The following is a 22,134-nucleotide window of genomic DNA, read 5'->3' on the forward strand; positions in this document are numbered from 1 at the left end:
ACTGTGTATACTTTATACTGCATACCATATTATGATACAGTATAAGCAGTAAGATTTCTAGTACAGATCTGGGGTTCATTGCAGGAGTGGAGGTCATTACTCATTTATTCACCTTTACACACACACACGCACTAGAACAGTCTCCATGTACTATACTATAAGTGAATTACAACTGAGTATATAGAGCATTTCCACCAGAAAAGTGGCTAAGTTAAGTATAAAATATTGACATGTCACTTTTCATTATTGCTCAGTTTTGAGAGTGTTGATGTCGATGGCCATTATAGCCCCACAATGCAATGCCAAACGGGAGTGGAGCTACACACAGCTGGAAAAAATTACAATAAACTGTTGACTGTGGTGCAGAGCAGGAGGAACATCTCAAAAAACAAAGTATGAATTTGTTGGGAAAACATTTTGCTTGTTTAATTGTCAGCGGTGTTCCAAAGCATTTGTCAGCTTGGTTAATGTTTTGTATTGTAAAGTATGTATTTAACTTTTGGACACTAAATGGAAAAAAGATTATACTAAGAAGATTAGTACATTTAATCTTTTTTAAATGTTCCTTTATTTGACCAGTTGATGAGATTGAAATCTTATTTTTGAGGCCAACTGGCCAAGAGGGCAGTGTTAAAACATTATTAACACAAAAAATGTTAACAGCAACTGTCACATGCTACAAACAAGTGTAGAAAATATCCAGTTAAATTAAAAAAAAGCAATTTAGGCGCAAATGCAGTGACCAAGAGCTGCTTTCCACATCTTATACTTGGATTGACAATTTCCAGTCCTTCTGTTGTTCCATTGTTAAAAAGCTTTTTTGCCCAACTCCATCCTAATCCTTGTGAGAACAAAGGCCATACTGATTTTGATTTGTACACAGGTAAGGAGCCCAAAGACAGATTTATACAGTATATAATGGGGATGTTTGGAATATACTTAACACTGTATGGAGCTGAGAGTATTTAAGTGTGCTCTTCTTACCAGGTAACCATGGTGTCTGTGAGGGGCAGGTGACACTGTCGGTCATCAGGGTTCAGAATTCTGGGAGTCAGGATCATTGCAGCTTCCACAGACACTACAGATCGAGCCCTACATGGAAGCACACATTTATACATACAATTTTAAAAGAACTTGGGAGAGCCATGGAGTTTCAGGAAAAGCACAGTTTTGAGAAACAAGCTTCAAAAACATTTGAAAAACACAGAACACCTTGTACATTCTTACCTGTACACCGACACCTCGCCTGCGCCAAAAGCCCCCACGATCAGATCTGTAGAGAGAGAGAGAGAGAGAGAGAGAGAGAGAGAGAGAGAGAGAGAGAGAGAGAGAGAGAGAGAGAGAGAGAGAGAGAGACGGGAAATAGAGAGCTTCAAAGAATGCCACAGATGGGACTGATTTCAAGGTCTCCAACAATCTTCATCAAACACAGACCTCTCACGTTTAACACAGACGCAGACACACATGCATGCACACATTGATGCTGCATTGACATTTTTATATGACTGAGCTTTTCCTTTCACACATGACCTACTTCAGACTAAATTCATAAACAGAACGTGTTGATTTGTTCATTGTGCATTCATATGTGCGTGTGCTGCTACAAGACGGGGACCCCACGCCGCATTCCAGCACCATTAGAAACTTCACATCGCTCCAATCACATTTTACTAAACAACATTTCCCAACAGCCTCCCTAACATAGCAACAGCTCCTAATTATAAGCAGCTACAGATCTCATTTATATGTGATTTCTACTTGTTTTCATGGGTTTTGTGATGAACACACATTTTTAATTGGCTCCCATATTTTAAAATAGAGCTGGTATTTAATGGTTGTGGTTAGGGGACACATACCAATGAAAGCCGCACATAGACAAAGGCACAGACACAGACACACACATGCACATATACAAGGGCTGATTAAAACAATCTGAAACTGTAGAGAGGCACTTAATGGATACAAGCCAGCACCGCCAGATGCAGCCAAACTAAGTTATGAGATCCTAAAAAAGATGGAATAACCTCATGCTGCTCAGGGAGAGGCAACTAATGACTATTTTCATTGTAAATTAATTTGTTCAATATGTATTCCATTAATTGATTAGTTGTTTGGTCTGTGAAATATTAGCCCATCACAATTCTTCAAATTGCTTGTTTTTTTTCTGACTTAAATCTCAGAATAGCAAATATTCACTTTTGAACCTGGTGAATGTTCTGAATTTACTATCAAATAATTTTCTGTTTGAGTGATTAATCAACTAATAATTCCAGCACTAGAAGCAACTACCAGTGGAAAATGCTGCGGTAACCTGCTGCAGGAGGATACCAGACTTAGCTGGTGGAACTCTTACAGACTTTGCTTGTCATTTGGTGTGTCATTCCTCTCCTGCGTATTTTAGAAGAAGGGGACTAATTGAATCTGAGAGAGACACATCTGTTTCTGCCTTTGGCTGCAGTCAGTGAGTCCCCCTGAAACCACAACATTAAACATTTAGGCCCTGTCCTTCTTCCCCCCAGGGTGCTCTATGTCCCCTATGTGTGGCTGTGTGTGTGTGTGTGTACTGTATCAGAAAGCCTGCGATTAAAAAGTTCCTAAAGATGTGGCTTTTGTCAGGCAGTTGAAGAGTTACGGAGAAGGGAAAAAGAGCGCAGAAAAGGGGGTGGGGGGGGGGGGGGGGGGGGGGGGGTGGGTGTTGTATGATAGGGAAGAAAAGGTGGGCAGAGGATTGTGCATTTAGCCTTTAAACCGCAATCTGTGAAAGCCATTAGAAGCAAGGTGTGTTTTAAGCAGATGGAGAGAGAGAGAGACACAGAGGGACCCACTCATTCCCTTTCCAAATTCTTTTATCCATCCCGCTGTTGGAGTTGTGTAACCTAGAAATCTAACTCCACTCCTGCCATAAGTAGGTTTCCATGTTAGATACGGTGGTTGTCTGTCTTTCTTATCCCAACTCTCAAAACTACTGCATGACGTGAGTCTGATTTGAGAATAGGGCATCTTTGGGGGTTGAGTGTGTGTGCACGCGTGGCTGCACCGAGGGCTAAATCAAATAACGGACCACTTTCCTTTCCATGTCAATCCCATTTCCTTACACACAGGAAGACGTGCCTGCCACTGTTGATTTGAAGTCAGTGTGTGCGTACATGCAGTCACACAGCAGTAGGCTGACACTCCAGCACGTACACTTCACTCAGTGATGGCTGGTCTAGGTGCAGGTATGCTCTCAGTAACTGAGCCGCTCTAGCTGATGATGTTCGTCTTGAGCTGTGAAAACATGGCCTCCATCCAGAGTTTAGACAGACTGTCAAACTGTCATTGGCTGCCTGCCCTTGCGGCTTGTTAGGCTGCAGGGGATGGCCTCCATGAAATGTCAAAGGTCAATGGCACTCAGTGGAAAAAGAGACAGCTTTTAGAGAGAAATGGAGGATTTTTTCATTCTTGAGTGTCTGACTGGGATTTTAAGGCTATTTAGGTATATTTTGGTAATTTGGGGGTTCATACCTTTACCTCTGAAAAATGTATGAAAAAGTATCATTCAAAGACAAAGAATGGTACAAATTTGAGATTGTGGTTGAAAAAAAGACAAACTACATCCAGTACATGAGTAGACATAGAGCCCAGTCATAAATTTAACACCTACTTTCCAAACAAATGACTGACCTAATAACCTCTGACCACCACACATATCCAAATCAACGACCCTGAGATGTCTCTGTAACTCTCAGCAAGTCGGTGTGATTGACAAGTAAAACGTTGTCAGTTTTTGACCTTTGACCTCTTGTCTGCACCTAAAATGCACCCTGAGGGAATCTGACCCTCGTCCGATATACAGCTAACCCTAACCTAAACTTCAGGCTTCAGCATTAGTGAAACATGAACTCAGTGCTGCTGATTTGGTATGTTGTAGTTTAATTAAGGTTAATTCTGAGCAGTAGACCTTGTGGGTGTGTGGGTGTAATTTTGGCTCCTGCACTGCCTACTTTGTCATTTCTTGCACTCTTCTTTAGTTTCCCACAGTAAATTATTAAATAAAAACACAAATATATGACATAATCTTAAGAAAAAAAGTTCATCAAAGCTAAAAGCAGCAACTAATCATCCTCCTTCCCTCTCTCTGTGTTTCTGCAGTAGCGTAATGACATTTAACGCTGATGGAAGCATATGGTGGCTCTAGCAGTCCTCCCAGACGCCTGTGCAGTCCTCTCATAATGCTGATCAAACATCTCTGGCTCCTTTGAACAGTGTGACTTTACTGCCCTGCTAACGACACACCATGTGTGTGTGTCTCACTTCCGTCGGCCAACTCTCTAATGACAGACGACACAAGCAGTGCACGGCAGGTTTGTGCTCGTGTTTATATAGTACACAGTGTGTGTGTGTTGGCTGACGGTTCTGCCACCCAGAGTTTCTACTCTACTTCTTCCTCCCAAAGGGCCTCCGCCAGCCTAAGTTTCAACTCAACCTGTAGCCCCTGTATGTGTATTTACTGTAAAGTGTTTTTAGTTCAGGATCTCTGATTTGCAGTGGGTCTGCAAAGGGTCTAGCTATGACCTGGAGCCTGGCACAAACTCAACACACACTCTCTTGTTGCCAGTGAAACTGTTCACAAGCAACACATGTGAACCTGTGTGTATTTATGTGTGTGTGTATTTCCCTTGATATCCTGTTTGTGGAGAGAACGAATATGTTATTGTAGCAGAATGAAAAAGAAAAAGGGAAAGGGAGCGGAGGCAAAGAAAAGGAAAGAAAAGGTAAAACTAAACAAATTCTCCATTTCAGCGTAATCTGTGGAAGCACCAAAGTAATGAGTAATGCTGAGAGCGGAGTGGTTTCAAATTAGGGAGAAAATAAGGTAGTAAAACAGTGGTTTTACAGACCTGCTTTGTTTCGAATGGCTTTATATAAACAACTTCACACTCATATAAAAAATCCTCACTTGTATTTCAGATTCTGTTACATTCAGTGACATCAAAAGGTTAGGTGTCTGGTAAGTAAGTAGGTGCCACATAAAGTAGGGACTTACTGTGTGTAATTTGATTGAATGCTGCTTTGTCTGCTCATAGTTTTAGGAACATGGGCTAAGTCTCGAAAGTCTGGCAGAATGAACATGAGGATAATGTATTATTATATTTCTTTCTCTCTCTCAATCTTATGTTTTCTCTCCTTCTTAAGTACTGTAAATCCCTGCAGGATGGATGCGGCAGTGGTCCACTGGAACTCATCCTTATACCCCCTTCTTCTAACTGATGACTTTACCAGAGAAGAGGAGGAAAGCAAGTACAGGAGAACATGGGGATGGTGGTGGAGGAGTGCAAAGGGGGGAGCGATGCAATGTGGAGGTCAAGACTGAAGAAGAGGGAGACTAATGACAGTAGTTGGAAGGAAAGTGGAGAAGTGAAGGAATGCAAGTCCGAGGAAGAATTTTGATTATAGTTGAGTTGAGTTGAGCTGCAATCTCAGCTGAATAGAAAAAGATTGACTTGTTGAGTGTGAATATTTACCAGGGTACTGATTGTTGTCCAGGTCTTGGCCTCCTCTCAGAGTAAATCCATATCCAGGCAAGCTGCCACTGGAGGTCCAGGCTGCTCTCAGCTCTTGGCTCACCGTCAGGCCTTGCGAGGCAACATCTCTGTTACCATTAAAGATCAATACTCTGCCCCCACGCTCCTCTCCTCCGAATGGACAGCCCACCGCCAAGTCTAAAGGATGACACACATGTGCATGGTTTAGACATCAGCAGGGTTAAGGCCCCTCTGAGACAGAAGCAGAGGAAAACATACAGGTAGAGGGGATGACAGAAGACGAAAAAGAGCTTGACCTTCCTTTACCTGCACTGGGGGACAATGTCAGGATGGTCATTTACTTTTTTTCTTGAATTTCCACTCGTTTAACGATCTAGTTTTTCTATCTTTTGGGCACTATTTAGGTCATTGTATTCTAGGTAACTCAGTACTATGCCCTGCATAGGAAATGTTTGGTTAAATCTCACAGTATAACAGCATCTGGCAAAACGTTACAGGGCATTTTGTTTAACATTTTGGGAAATGCTCATTTGCTTTGTTGCTCAGAGCAAGATGAGAACATTAATACCACTCTCATGTTTGTATGTTAAATATGAAGCTAATGCCAGCAGTCAGTTTGCTTAGCTTAGCATAAAGACTCGGTGCAGGAGGAAACCTCTTGTCTGGTTCAGTAAAAAAAAATCTGTCAACAGCCATCTCTAAGGAAGTTACCGTTGTGTCAAAGTTTGTCTCCCCCTCAATTTGTGTTTAGTTTGACCTTATCCTGAGCCTGGACATAACAAATCCCAATCAGTTTTCTCTGCGATGCCTAAAAATAAACTAACCAAAGCTAAACCTAAACAGATATAGTCTGAAAGGGAAAGAGACTTCAAGACCAGCCAAAAACTTCCAGTAACACCAGACCATATCTTTTTTTTTTTTTTTAAGTTCCTGTTTGTGTATGGATTAAACAAACAAGATAATAATATTATCGAAAGGCGCTGGTGGGCGTTTGTTTCCTTTTTTTTTTACTTCAAACAGAGCCAGGTTAGCTGTTTCCTCCTGCTTCCAGTCTAAAAACAAGGGTGGTATCGATTTACACATCTCATTTTTGGCAAAAAGGCTGTAAACATATTTCCACAAAATGTTTAATTATTCCTTTAAGAACTCCTTGAGACATGCAGGCGTTGAATAGTGGAACAACAGAATACCACCACAAACAAATTAAATACAAAAGTAACAGTAGCATACTGAAAACACCTGTCTTGATATAAAAAAAGCTGTGGTTTCACTTTATAACATGAAGATTTGTGTGTGTTAACCCTTTAACCTCTTACTATCCATGTCTATTCGCACTATCCTACACAACAGTATCCTTCAGTACTGTACTGTCCAAACACCTCTAGACATCCTGTTTGTCTCTGGACCCCCTCTCTCACAGCCTAAACAACTAGTTCCACATGAAGCAGATTGTGGGGTAGAGAAGATAAATGCAACCATGTGTGTATGCAAGTGTATATATGAGCCTGTGTGTGTGTGAGTCTGTATGTCTATGTGTGGGTATGTGTACATAGCTGAATAGCTGTGTAAAAAGAACAAACATCTTATTTAAAAATGTCCTCATATAATATGAAAGTCACTCATGGGCATCGCTTAACAACATCCCACACAATGCAGATATCACAGCACACTGTGGAACACCCACTGTGATCACTGAGACCAACACTATAAGAGACTTTTACTTACAGACAGAAACTGCCTAATACTCAAGTGATGGTGACAGAAAGCCAGTGTTGGTTGATAAAAATGAAAAAACCAAGAGAGCCACATGGCAAATTAAATTAGCTAAATTGTAAGGTTTCAATAGCTGACACTCAACAGAGCTGTGGAGATGAGAGGAAATGGGGTTGGTTATGGTTTTATGAAGAATTTGGAAACAGAGTGATGAGGTCTCTGCTAAGGGCGGAGGGGGAGGATCAGTGTCATAGCTGAGAGAAAAGGGAACTGCCAGTGATTATGCAGACGCAAAAAGGGGGCACAGGTATACTCGCACACAGCAGTTTGACATTAGCAAAGAGAAGCTGCCGAAAACCCTCATCACAATGTTTCCATGGAGACTCTATAATGTAATGCTGAATAATGAAATCATGCACAGACATGGACGTGTTCTCATTAGATTAATTCTCAACAAGTCACTGCCTGTCACAGGGAGGCACCATGTACTCTCAGGTCCCATCACCGCCCTGTTGATACTGTCACATCCTGACAGACAGCCTGATGTGATTTACGTTTCTTGCCAGAGAAAGCTTTGGTATTGATCCACTGGTTATTGAGCTGAGGGTAAAGGGTTTACCAGGATGGGACACACATTAACACACAATGTCAATGAATAAATAAAGCATAAACCAGTGGCACTGATGCCATATGAGGGCCAGATGTGCATCTATTCATACATTTTTAAACAGCAGAGACTAGACCTGAGCTCTATGGAGCATTAGGGCTGCAGGCTGCATGGTTTGCATATGTGTGTGTGTGTGTGTGTGTGTGTGTGTGTGTGTGTATGTGTGTCTTTGTCCAATCAATGCGAAGATAAAACAAACACATAGAACAGGAATGAACTCTGGGCTGCAGGACAGAAACTCCCAGATGATTTTATCTCAGGGCACATCTGGAGAGTTAAAAATAACTCCAACACACACACACATGCAGTCACACATATGGTCTTAACCCTGATCATCACAGGAGGAAACAAGTTCACACAGACAACCTTTCATCGCTGCACTTCCTGATTGGCTAAAGAGCTTTAGGTACTCTCAAGTAAAAGCATGATAGGATTTCCTTGGCCAGACACAAAACAGTCCACGAGGTGCAGGAAACACAGAAAAAGATTTGTCCGTCATCGGGTTTACCTGAAAAAAACAGCTGCATGTGGACGGACACAAGGTCTGGTAAAGTACAGTGGAAATAGATTCATGCACTGCCACAAAATATATGAAAAGATTTTGTTAATTTTCTCTCCATATCTTTCTCTTTCTGTTGTCTCTCTCATCGTGCATGTTTTTGTTGCTCAGATTAATTTCTGGCTCAGTTTATGTTTGACTTTTTTAATACTTTTCCCCCCTCCATTCTTCTCCTTCACCCTCTCAGCATACCATTGTATCCATCCTGGTTGACATCTCCCAGGGGTGCTATAGCTGTGCCAAAGCGTCCGAAGGTGTGTGTGCCAGTGAGGGCAACAGGTTTGGAGAAAGTGAGGGGGGCCATCTGCAGGTACAGGTACACCCTCCCCACCTCCCTGGGCTTGCTCTCCATCTCTCTTTCCATGTAGAGAGGTGCTCCAACCAGCACGTCGTCTGTCCTAGAGACACAAAGTGCAGTTTCGATGGTCAGAGAAAGAGGCAAAGTGAGTGTGCATGTATAGAGAGTGACAGGGAGGTTATCAACTGTACCCATCTCCATTCAGATCAGTGACAGCCACTGAGTAGCCAAAATAGGAGGCCATCTGAGGGACAGAAAACAAAGGAACATGAGTATTAACATGAGAACATGAGAACATGAGTGACTGGGATGTGTTGATGCTCCTACCTGTTCCCCTGTGAAGTTCTGAATGAAGGTCAGATTGGTGGAGTTGATCATTGCCACCTAAAACAAGCAGATAGACTGTTAGATATAACACAGCACAACTAATAAAACACCAGGTTTTGTCCTTGCAGCACAACAGTAGTAAACATGGCCAAGCAGTCTGACAACGAGGCACATGAAGAATGTGGGGGAAAAAAGTCAGAAACCGCAAAAAAAGCTTTTATTCAACTGAAACCTCTTTCTTTTCCCTGCCCTCCCCCACCACCATCCTCTTTGTGCCTTTACCATTTTCCCCGTCATCTTTCTCTCCTTCCCCCCATACTAACCCTGGTCGTGGGGAGAGACGGAGGGGGGAGGCTGAGAATTCCTTCATAAGACCTAAAATAACAACCACATGGAGACAGCCAAGGGCTAAACGTACACACACATGCATGCATGCACACACACACGGAGGAGGATACACGTTGACCCAATCACAGATGTTTCAAAGACACATTAAACAGGGATAAACTTAGGAACATGGACAGATGAGCATGTGTAAACAAAAATATTGAATCAATAGCTTAAATTTTAACTTTCATGTGCTCTGAGTTGTCAGATTGGTGACAAAATAAACCTGATCAGGCTACTCCAGTGCCAGGCCTATAACATGGCCTACCTGCATCCCTCATAACACTCCCACTGTGACATACCGGCCCCCTCCTCTATCACACCTACAGTGCACTGTCTGTACAGGAAGGTGCATTCCTGCACCAGCTACAGTGTCCAGACATAAAACACACACTGTTGCAGAGTGTGTGCGCAATGTGGTGAGTCCTGTGGTTGCGCTGCAGGTTAGGGTTAGGGGTTGTGTGTGTGTGTGTGGAGAAGGGTTAGTGGGGTTAGGTGGGGTCACCGCCCTCCACATGCAGCGGAAGCGGTGTGTCATTAGGGAGGATTGACACAGTCAGCCCTGGGGATACGTTCCCATAAGAGAACACACTGCAGTTCTGAATAGAGACACATACTGTATCTGTCATAGCTATGTAGATATGCATTTATGTGTCATGTACAGTAAAGGCTATAATTCTAAAGGGAACACTGACAGCAGACGAAGCTTGCAGACTTTACTGTGTGCTTATGTGTCTGCATATAAAAGCCTATGTATACTTTGATCCCTGTTGCATAGTTTAATATCACACCGCAGGTAGGTACATTTAGACAATGTGTTTTCAGATTTATGAATCATAAAAATGGTTGACAAATGAAAGGAAAAAACAACATAATATGTCTTAATAAGCTATTCAATCACCACTATCTGCTAGATTAGCTTTAATGCTCTTAAGCCTCTGTGGATTCTACAATTTACTGGAACTCTAAAGGAGGGATGAACATTCCCAAAGATTTTCCCTCATTTGGTGTTTTGATGATGGTGGTGGAGAGTGCTGTCCAAAATCTCCTCTAGGAGTTCAGAGCTGATGACCATGAAAGTCATTTCAAATGTTTCGTATCATTTTCACCAATCTGTGACCCCTCATTTGTTCAGGTTTTAACTTTAAGTTGTCACCCTGTTGCTGCTGAATGAACAAACAAACATGTGTGCCTTTTGTCTAACTTGTTTATCTGGCTGTACTCACATATCCAAAGTTCTGTGCTCCTCTTGGGACTCCAGCTATCAGCTCTGAGGAAACATGAAAACAAAGAAAGACTCAAATTAGCATGTGGGTATGTGTGAGAAACTTACAAAGGAAGAAGGGGCACGACAGAAGTTTTTCAAACCCTTAAATTCCCTACCCAGCCCACCCTGTCAGAACAGCCGAACGTTGCAGAGAACACACTGGGTGATTGGGTGCACAGGCTCTGGGTATTGATTGATGAATGTGGTGCTGTGAACATTTAGGGACAAATCTCAGGGACCCACAAAGAGAGGGAAGATCTCTACCCAATGGACTCAACCACTAGGCTATAAACCAGTACTTCCCAGCTCCATCTTAACTGAGAACTCCCAGTTAGAGCCAGTACTCCAGACTGAAGAGGACTTTGGGAACAAGACCACAACAAGCTGTGTACCACAACACAAAACACCAACATGCATGTGTAACCTCTTAAGGCTCACTTTAAGACTCTCTCTGACATGTGTTGTGCCGGAGGGGGTTCAGGGCCTTTGTGGGGTTGCTATGGGGGCATTTAAATGCAACGTTGTCCCGTAAAGATCCCACTAAATGGTGATTATCAGAAAGACTCTGATAGACAGGAAATTATGAATGGAAGTTCTTCAGGATGAAATGAAATGGAGGGATGGGGGTGTGTGTTTGTGACAGAGAGGCACAACAGAGTGGGTGTTTGAGGAGGAGGCAATAAAAAATGGTCTGAAAAGGATGTGGTTGAGCAAAATTTTGTTTTCTTCATATTGTCTTTAATAAAAGAGCTGCGCTTGTTCAAATTGCTTGTGTTTCTTCTTTTGTGTTACTGACAAAGCGATGGCATGTTATGCATGTGTCCCATAAAAAAACTGAGCTTCCCAGTCCTTCATCTGAAACTCACAAACAGATTTAAATAAAATACTGCACGGCTGGCAACTCACTACAGTGTGGATATAAGGTAACTAAGAAGAATAAAATCATTTATATATTATATATTGTATTTCTATTTTTATATAGTAATCATAACTTCATTAATTTATTGTGGCCCTCTGTTATTCTTGGAGCACTAACTTTAAAGATGAACTCAAAGGTGCTTTTCCCCATCTGCACGTTTTTTAATAACATGATACTGAGTGGTGTGCTTGTCTCCTTTTCCACCTTATATATCATGTCCAGAAGAGACTCTGGACCCACTCGAGACCTGAACAGGTCTGTGGAGTCTGCCACTAATCATTCTAATCAGTCAAAAATGGTGGAGAGGAAATCCCTATATCAGTGCTTCCCCGAAGTCCTGTCGCCTCAGGGTCGCGACCCAGACATACAGAGACAGTTTTCATTACTGCCTTTGAGTTCAGATCCAGACACTGTCACCCAGCTGTCTGCTCCTTAGCGCTCAACCCAGCACACCCCTCATAGGGTTCTTGGTGTCCAGAGTTGAGAGTGTAAAGAGAGAGCTGAGACTGCCAACATGCAGTAATGTTTCAGATGGCGTTGCAGGGTGGCTGTTGATGTTGCTGGTGCAATGAGGGATTCCTTTGGTGCTGCATGTGGTTAGTTGTAATGAATTGTGGGCTTCCTCACCTTGTTCAGAGTCTCCTGTAAACTCTCCCACTGCCACAGAGTAACCTAGAGAGACATCAGTTGCACATGAAGGCATATGGGTGAAATTAATCGTGCACACAATGCTCTGTGTGTACAATGTATGTATTATTGTGATGAATATTTAGTGATGATTAGGTCAGCAAGGTTGTGACTGTGTGTGTTTGTGTGTATATGTGTGTGCGTGTGTGTGTATCTGTGTGTGCGTGTGTGTAATACCAAGGTAACTGTCGTCGTGTGTGTCTTCAGCAGCAACTGTGTGTTTTTCTCCTGGAACTCGTCTCAGCACTGCCTTCAAAGAGTAGCCGTTCAGTATCTCAGCTATCCCTGCTGTCATCACCTGACCTGCACACACACACACACACACACACACACACACACACACACACACACACACACACACACACACACACACACACACACACACACACACACACGGCAGACAGATAGATAGATAGATAGAGAAAAATAAACAACAAGGGTGAGAGAGTCACATCTGTTTATAGCCACAGGTTTCAACTTGGACCCCATGGAGGTAACACTGCTGCCTGCTGTTACAGAAAAAACTGCTTGAGATGGACTGCGCTACATGAGAGATGCACATAGCCCACGACACATTGAAGTCTTTCCCCCAAGGAAAACTAACACACCTCGTTAGCAGAGAAATAGCTGGAAAAAAATCCTCAAATGTTCCTTAAAAACTGAAAAACAAATGTCTTCTCTGCAGCGAGGACAATGAGTTATAGGTGCGCAGACACAAACAACAGCCTTCCCCTGCTGTTGAACAAGAGGTCAAACAAACAAATGATTTTATCTACGACTGCCCTCAACCTTCAATAAATCCTCCCTAATGTGTGTGTGCATGTGTGTACTGACAGGGAGGAAAATGTGCCCTCTTAACCCTCCCTCCAGCTCCTCTCTCAACCCCTCCTCTCTGACACTGTGCTATATGTTTATTTCCCAGAACAATACATCACTGTATCAATTTACTATTAAAACTCTATCTGATTCATGAGACACCAGGTTACAAACTGTTAACACAGCTGCATAAGTCACTGCTGTTAATTTGAAGTATTCTTTACACCCGGTGATAATGTCATTGTATATAAAATTGAAAATGATTCTTATGATGACTCAGGGTGAAGGCTGAAGATAATCGTTGTATATTATAGGCCATAAAGTCTGGGCTAAGTGCTTTTATAAACAGTCAGAGGAAGTGTTTTAAATGGAGGCAGCCAGCCTTGCCACGCTGAGGGCACAGAGAGGGCTCCCTCTCTGTGTCCATTAGACTGTCTGTGATGCTTGTCTTGTATGTGGTCTTGTATGCTGGAGCATTCATTATTTAACCATATGTAAGAACAGAACCACTGCCAAACAATAACCCTGCATCATAAAAATATGTGAAGCAGTTTTGTAACATACTGTACATCACTGAGAAACTTTTCTCTCTCTGTTTTTCTGTCTGACATTTCTGTCACTTCATTTTTTATTTCTAAATAAAATGAAGTGCTGCAGAGTGACATCATGGGTTATGAAAAAAAGGGAACAGATCTGTAGTCAAGTCAAATCAAGTCAATACTCTTTAATTTAAAGTCTAAACATTCCTCAATGAGCAAGCACAGTAACTGTTTCTTACAAACAGCTGCAGAACAAAGTTTTCTCTAAATTAGGATAAGTGAGGAGGACAGGAGGGAAAGCAGGACACACACACACTCTCACACACCTGGAGTCGGGGGAGTAGCGCTACACTTCAACAGCTGAACTCTGACACACTCTAGCTGTGTCTACACCTATTAAGACACTTCATCCCTCTGGTTAGACCAGCTCTGCACATCCAGCCAGCAAGCTGACCTCGCTTTTATCAAGCAGGAGATCCATCTTGCTCCCAATGTGTCTTTTACTTACTCCCTTGCTTCTCATCTTTCTCTCTCTCCATTGCAGCATGTTTCCATCATCTCCTTAACAATCCACTATCACTCCCACTGTCCTCCCTGCTCTCTTTCTTTATCAGTCTTTACATTCTCCCCACCTTTCCTCTATCCTTCTCAACCCTGTAGCCTGCCAATGAGCCTCTTCCTCTCCTTGAAGTTTTTCCATGCACCTCTGCGCTTTATCATGGGGCAGAGAGGCAGTTCCTCCACACTCCATTACCCCCCCGATCAGCTCATTACAGAGCACAAACACCCACTTCCTGTTACAATGTTACAGACATGAAGTAAAGGAGCAAAGGAGGGAAAAAAGGGGGATGCAAAGAGGCAAAGAAAGAGAAAGAGAGATCTTTCTTTCCACCCTCTCCTACATAAGACTCCAGTGATGAAACTTCAGATCTGGCGAGTGTGTCAGCGTACGTGTGTGTATGTGGGCTGTTTTGACTGTTAAACTCATCTCTATTCTCTTCTCACATTTGAACACCTTCCCATCTATGAAATCATTGCGCAAGACTGACCAAATACAGGGTTACATACTGTTACCTTGCCAGTAGAAGCTTCCAGGTCCTCCCACCACCAGCGTTCCTTCCTGGAATAGATACAATTAGTTAGGGTCAGTCATGCGAAAGAAATTTGTCAGTGAATTTGTGCATGTGAGTTTCTGCGTGAGACATATGAGAGTGGGATATATGACATGCGTGTGGCTGCCTGTGTGTGCACATATGATTACTGCTGCCATGCCTGTTGACATCCTGTGGAGAATGACAACATCCTGTACAGGCTAGAGTTGGGCCATGAGACAGAAGTCAAAGCTCACATTGACTGTACAGTGAAAGAATGTGAATGCACGTGTGTTTAGTGTATTGTGTTAAGAGGCGATGGGTCACATCGGGTGTGGAGGCTCCTCTAGGGACGACGGTACTCTCATCTTCCCCACATCTATAAATCTCTGAGGGGAGTCTGGTGTTTGAAGAAAGTTCTCTGCTTGGACTTTGACATGGGGACACTATGTGTGCTGGGGGTTAGCACACATAGGGGGTCTTAGCGATAATGTACAATTGTTGCTATGATCTTACCTTGGTGAAATCCACACTGAAGCCAGCCTGGCAGAATCCCTGCCCCTCTGGGTCTGGGTCATCTGGAAACCACACAAAGCACACACTGAAACATGTCTTTAAAACACAAGAACAAACTTCTAAATTGTCTTAGCTTTTGTAAAAAGAGCACAGAGAGCATTGCTTCTTTGAAATGAAACAATTTTACAACAATACAGAAAAAGAAGAAAAACTTGATAGGGTTTATATAATTATGTAAAACCACTGAAGAGTGTTTCTTGTTTAAATTACTGTACCTAACTGTGCATGAACACACAAAACTCATGTGCACACGATGAATTGTAACTAACATGTCCATGCATGAGTTATAGCGTGTAGGTGAATGGCTGTAGATGTAAGGAGCAAAATAAGTTACTGGATGCAGAAAAAACAGACTTATACACGTGATAAAAAAACACTGAAGCATTATTTCCCCCTTGAGAGCAATTGAGTTTACAATGTGATTACGCTCATCTTGATTAGTCAGTGCTGGCATAAACAACAAAAATACAGATATTTAAACAAGCAACGACTAGAGAGGGTGTAAGCTGGTGTTTAAACAGTGAGGGATTTTTTTTAATGCAGAGCGGATGATGGAGTGGACGATAAGGGCTGTGTTTGATCTGCTGTTCATGATGTGCCACCTGATAGCCTCCATTTGTCCTTATCGTACTCTGCTGGTGCCTCATATCACTGTACAGGGTGAGAGGGGTCGCAGGAGGAAAGTGGGAGAAAAAGCAAAAGTGGAGAGATGGAGGGTGGGGAGGTTCGAGGGCAAGGCAGGAAAATCTCATGAATCCCATTTACAGAAGTGATGACAGAAAGAAGGACTGAGAAAGAAACAGATTAAGTGTCAGAGAGATAGATTACCTTCCTGTTGCTGTGCTAAAACATAGGCAATGTGGAAATCAGGCTGCTCAAATCCAGTTCACCCAAATTACAAAAACACAAATTTTCTCACCTTCCCCTGCAGTGCAGAAAGTTTTTGTTCTATTTCATTTGAGATTTCTGCTGCCTGTGAATACAATGGATGTAACCTGAATTGTGTTTATGGTGCTCACAGATTAATCCTCCAGTCAAATAAAGTTAATTTTTTTGTCTTTATTTGTAAGTACAGTAGTGGCAGAAAGGCCGACAGGAAACAGGGAATACCTGCAGCATAGGTCCGTGGCCGGATTCGAAGCAGGGACATTGCCTTTATATGGCATGTGCTTTAACCACTCGACTACCTAAGTGCTCTGGAAAAAGTTACAATTAAAACTGTTCACTGTGAGTTCTCTAGATCTTTCTAAATAACAGGGACACAGTTTGAACTTTTATTGCAACTTCTCAGTACTGAGAGAGAATCACATTCCATGTCTAGAATCCACTAAAACTCTGTTTTTGTGATCTGGGTGAACCGACCCTTTAAAATTAAGGCACATATTACTTTTTATTGGCTGACGTAAAAATCTATGCACAACGTTTAAACATTATGTCAAATGATGGCATATTACACTGATGCAAGTAATATCAGGACATGGTTTGTAAGGCAAATCTAGCTTAATTTGGATTCATACTGACAGCAGAGAGAGAAAAAGACAGCAAAGAAAGGGAGGAAGGATGAGAGGCAGTAAAATGGAGATGGAGATAGACAGAGACGAGGCAACAGAGTGACTCACTTGTCCTGCAGGGTGAGTACTCTGCGTAGGCACTGAAGTTCTGGACGGCCACATAGCAAGTCCCCACAGGGTCCTTCTCCCCACTCATCTTCACTGTCCGCCAGTGGTAAAGAGGAGCGCATGCCTGCACAACAAATTAGACTCTGAATTCAATATTTTTTCAAACACTGACCTAAACAGCATCTAAAAATAGCTTTTAAAAAATAATCTTTACAATTCAACTCACCACCACTTTTCCTTTGTGTGTTCTGACTGATGCTCCAAACCATTGATGAGACTTAAACTCCAGAGGCTCTTTGGTGCCATTTACTTTTATCATTCTGTTATCTGGAGAGAAGGACAGATGGAGAGAAGAAGTGGCAAACACATTAAAAAAGAGAGTTAAATAGACATTTCATGATGGTGCCAGTAAAATGCAAATCCAGGCCTATGTGGGTGGAAAGCATTTGTCCTTGATAAGCATCTTATAAACATCTTAAAGCAGACCTATAACAAACAAACATCAAAACACCATTTGCCCCCCAGAAACAGACATTTGTCAGGATACTGGAGGTTTTTTTTGTGTGTTTCCCATAACATGTAACAACACTTATGAGACTTGAGAGAGAGAGAGAGAGAGAGAGAGAGAGAGAGAGAGAGAGAGAGAGAGAGAGAGAGAGAGAGAGAGAGACACACACACACACACACATTATGAGCATTTCCCTGCCCACTCAACAATTAAGTGTCATATCTGGTGTGAGTGTGTGTGTCTTTGTAGATATTTTCCAGCGTTACTAAAGGCCAGCTGGGTCTCTTTAGAAGCGTGCAGACCCCTCCTTATTAAACACCTTCCTTTAGCACACACACACACACACACACACACACACACACACACACACACACACACACACACACACACACACACACACACACACACACACACACACACACACACACAAAGATGCATTAAGGCAGGTGTGCACTTTATTATCCTTGCCAGGCATGAGCCCAGAGGGGATCAAACGTTTGGCTGTGTGTGTTTGTGTCCTGTGGGTATCTGTTAGCTAATCTTGCATACTACTGGACCAATCAATCTCATAAATGGCCTTTTTTTTGTGCACATTTATGAGTGTATGATTAAGGACCTCTCATGGTTGCAGTGATTCATAATTTTTGAACAACCTGTTTTATAACACCATTCCAAAGTGGGTAGTTCCAGGTCTGAAAAACAGAAGCCAATGCCCAAGTGACTTCATCCTGCAGTTTCTCTAATGGGAAGCAGGGGGCGACTCCATTGGGTCCAAAAACAAGTCCAATTGTATGAAAGTCCTTGAGAAAATAACCCCACTTCTCACTTGATGTAAAAAATGTTGTCACTTGAAAAAGTCTTGTTCAGTGTTGGGTTGTACTAAATACCCTCTAAGGAGCCGGATGTTCAGTTTTTCCAGTAAGCAGAGTTTATTTAAGCCTTTTTTTTTTCCACTAGCGAAAATTAGCATTAGCATTATAACAATTAATCATGCAAGAATCCATCTTGTCAGGCTTCAAGCTATGCACTTGTGTCCGAACCACTGGTTGTTTGGCCCATCCAGGCTGGATGATCCAGCATTGCAAATCCAGCTGACTTGCAAGATAAAATGGTGATAGCTGATGATAAATGGTTTCTGTAATCACCTGCCTTTTCCCAAACGGATGGGACTTCTCGGATGGTTCTGTATATCAAAACATCTGGCGTGTCAGGTTAATTATAGAGTACCTAATTTTTAAGTGTGGTTCTAATATCTAATGAAGGCTCTCTATAGTATATTTCTCATTATATCTAATAATACCTATCATTACTAGCAGAATGAAAGTGTTATCACTGAACGGAAATGTTTTTTTAATTGTGGGTGAGGGCAGTGAATGAGGAGTATTCTAATTCACATATTCAGTCCAGTACTTTGAGGCCACCAGCCTGGGACTGGCTATTGTGTCACACTACCACATGTGGATGTCAGGTGCTATGTGAGTTAGAAGGGCATTACTACTAGAGTGAGCATGCTAAATTGACTTTCTCTGGGGAAATAAAAGCGGCATTTAAGAAAAAACAAAAAGTTCAATTTCTCTACACCGTTTCACGATTCATGCAGTCACACACCAGAACAGGGGAGCTGTGTGCCTAATTTACCAGGTGTCTTCACTCAAATCATGGACTTACAACCTATCACTAATCTAATGCACTATCACCATATCAGCCTCCATCACCCCTGACTACACTGGCATGACTTGACAAGCCTGCCTTTTGTCACTGAAGCCATGCAAACACACAGGTACACACATAAAATCAGGCACATGTGAAGCTGACATATGGATAATAACCAGTACAGTACACACAGATGTTCACTACTGGTGCTGATTTTTTTGTATAGTATGTTGTGCGCATGTGTGCCTCCTAGTCTGGTTTAGACCTGTAATATTGGGTCTGCTGTAACTCAATCTAGTGAATAGATACACACTCAAAATGTGCACACAGACACACATTTGCTTCTCTATGTTTATTCCTCTACCCCCCAAAACCTGAAATTAACCCCAAAACACTTAACACTAAAACTAACCCTTAGTTAGAAGTAACCCAGAATTAAACTTTGGGAGAACCCAAACCCGCCCCCCCCAAAAAAAACACGTCTTCACTTTGGAGGTTTACCCTCATCTGCATGTGGAGCCTTGCTTTTCAGCAAAAATCAGTTGAGGCAGAGCACTGATTTGCATCAGCTGATTGTTTATCAGCTGTTTCATTTATATCTCAGAAGCTCATTGACAACTTAGCTGATGGGCAACCAGCTGACTACTGTATGTGATCATCTATCAATCAATTAATACATGAATACACGGCAGATTATGAAATGATAGACGTAATTATCAGTAAGTATAAATTAATTATCCTGAATGGTTGCTTTTTGGATTTGGATTTGATTTTGGTGGCTTCCGCAAAGAGCAAAGCCACTTCAACCAAATAACTGTCAAATAAAAGGTCAGTTTGTCAATTTCTTTTTTTGGTCCTCACAAAGATGATAGGAGTCCTCACAAAAAGAGAGAGGGAGGCAGACTGATGGAGAAAGAGAAAGAGAGAGACAAGGGGAGGGGAAAGGAGACAGGGATACATTTCCAGGATCTAATAAAAAGCAGACCTCACCCAATCCCCCGTTCTTCCGACGGAGAACTAAATTCCCATGTGCATACACTTTAACCCCCCCCCTTCTCACTTGTTCCCCCTTTTTACCTCTCTCCCTGTAACGCACATACTCACCACTTCTTTGGAACAGTATGCATCAGAGACATTAGATGCACAAACAAAAGCAGTTACCATGATGATAATATATTGAAAGCCTTAATCAACATGATGGAGCCTTGCACCAGTAAACCCGCGCCAGCCACTTTTTTGTTAGATGAAGTTGATGAGACCCATATGTCTTATCTCTCTTTTTCATGCAACAACACATGTGCCAACTCATATACACACACACACATACCAGAAACACCGGTTACGAAACTCAGTGGTTCCAAATGTTGTAACATCTGGGGCCACCTATTGCTTTAAAATGATCCACTTTGGACCTGAGCACTTGTTAAATTTCATCTCTGCAATTCACTAAAATACTCTTATGAGAACTCATAAAATAATGATAATGTTAAGCAAAGTTATTCCTTTCCATTTCCTGTAACAACACAAAGCCTTTAAACAGGGGTCTCAATGCCCAGTGCGGCCCCTAGCAGGACAATTGTGAGTTAGTTTTGGTAACAGAAATGAGTGAACATCAGAAAGTCATCAGGTAACCCACTGGAATTGTCAAAAGGTATCTGCCTGCAGCTGTCAGGCTGTCCAGGCCAGGGGCAGTAGTAGACAGCACCAGCCTCCACGATGCCGGGCTGGGAGGTGTTCGCTTTAGGAGCCCCCACCAACACACTGATCCTGGTGGGCAAAAAGAAAAGCCAAAGCAAACTCAAGGCACGCAGAAGAGTGTACAGTGCATATGAAAGTCAATGTACAGTTTGAATCATTCATCTTAGTTTCCTTTCTCATAAATCTGCTTTATTCGTGCAGCAGTAACCTGAGTCATGCATGCTTCCTCTGTCCTATTCCAGCATACAGTGCAGCTACATAGATGAAGCCTCATTCATTTTAATTTTAATTAGGTTGAGTTCAATTTTACCCAGTTTACATCGTGATTAAACTATACAGGTACCTATTCAAAACTCTTGCAGGACCCTAAGGAGAAAACTTCAGTCATGATATTGCCACTCACGTGTTGCTGTCGGCGGTAGCTTGATAGAAGTCCACAGAATAACCAAAATAACTTCCATCAGGTCCCCGGTAAACAGTAGGATGCTCTGCGTAAAGGTTAAAACTCCAAACTCCCGAAGGCGCCGACCAGAGCACCGACAGTACCCCGAGAATAAACATCCCAGCGGAGGAAACACAGTCCCATGTACGCTCCATCCCCAAAGAACAGCCAGCTGCGCTCTACTCCCCGAAATTGAGAGGGAAGACAGGGAGAGAGAGAGAGAGAGAGAGAGAGAGAGGGGGGGGGAGAGTTTCCTCCGTGCAGGTGAGGTAGGTTTGTCCCGGGTTAAGTCCACCAACTGTCACTGGATCACTGCACTCTGCTGCGCTCGCCCTCAAAAAACTCCTCCTGACACCCTGAAACCACCAAGTCTGTCCAGAGACTTCACTGCAGGACTACACAGATGCGCTCCCGCCCTCTGTACAAAACTTTACCCCCTATGACACACACACACACACACACACACACACACACACACTAGAAGGCACAGACCACATCTGAGAGCACAGCGTGTCATCGCTCCTTTTGAGGCACAGACACATTTTCTGTGGCGAATCGGGGACTTCATCCTAAAACAATAAATAATATTAAAGTGAAATTTACAAGAGCCGGTTTAAATCAGTCCCAAAACACTGGCTACACACGCTGGCACAAGCAGTAACTTGGCAAATAAGCACGTGTATCCAAAGAAGTTCATAAATTAAGCCACCTTTTTCTTTTTATTTGTTCAACCATACAGTTAAAACAGGACTGCGATTCCTTCCGTCCAGAATAATCACTTGTAATCATGTCAGTAATTATTATGTGGGTTTACAGCAGAAATCTCTTGAGCTGTGCAAGTTT

The 22,134-nt window shown here is 42.4% G+C and overlaps 1 protein-coding gene across 1 annotated transcript in view; it reads right to left on the reverse strand.

Moving 5' to 3' along the window:
* The window catches only part of itga8 (integrin, alpha 8), a 37,974-nt gene extending 16,511 nt beyond the window's left edge, over positions 1-21,463 (reverse strand). The window contains exons 1-15 of the mRNA XM_062422397.1: positions 21,253-21,463; positions 20,788-20,918; positions 17,217-17,317; positions 16,991-17,114; positions 15,312-15,373; positions 14,779-14,824; positions 12,527-12,652; positions 12,290-12,334; positions 10,703-10,746; positions 9,090-9,146; positions 8,954-9,006; positions 8,657-8,862; positions 5,505-5,702; positions 1,228-1,273; positions 985-1,092 (exon numbers count right to left, since the gene is read on the reverse strand). Coding sequence (XP_062278381.1) covers positions 985-1,092; positions 1,228-1,273; positions 5,505-5,702; positions 8,657-8,862; positions 8,954-9,006; positions 9,090-9,146; positions 10,703-10,746; positions 12,290-12,334; positions 12,527-12,652; positions 14,779-14,824; positions 15,312-15,373; positions 16,991-17,114; positions 17,217-17,317; positions 20,788-20,918; positions 21,253-21,446 — 1,541 coding nt within the window. The 5' untranslated portion in view covers positions 21,447-21,463. The remainder of the gene's footprint in view (positions 1-984; positions 1,093-1,227; positions 1,274-5,504; positions 5,703-8,656; positions 8,863-8,953; positions 9,007-9,089; positions 9,147-10,702; positions 10,747-12,289; positions 12,335-12,526; positions 12,653-14,778; positions 14,825-15,311; positions 15,374-16,990; positions 17,115-17,216; positions 17,318-20,787; positions 20,919-21,252) is intronic.
* Positions 21,464-22,134: the final 671 nt, after the last annotated feature.

This window comes from Scomber scombrus, chromosome 7, assembly GCF_963691925.1.
Source record: "Scomber scombrus chromosome 7, fScoSco1.1, whole genome shotgun sequence".
Classification (NCBI taxonomy): Eukaryota; Metazoa; Chordata; class Actinopteri; order Scombriformes; family Scombridae; genus Scomber; species Scomber scombrus.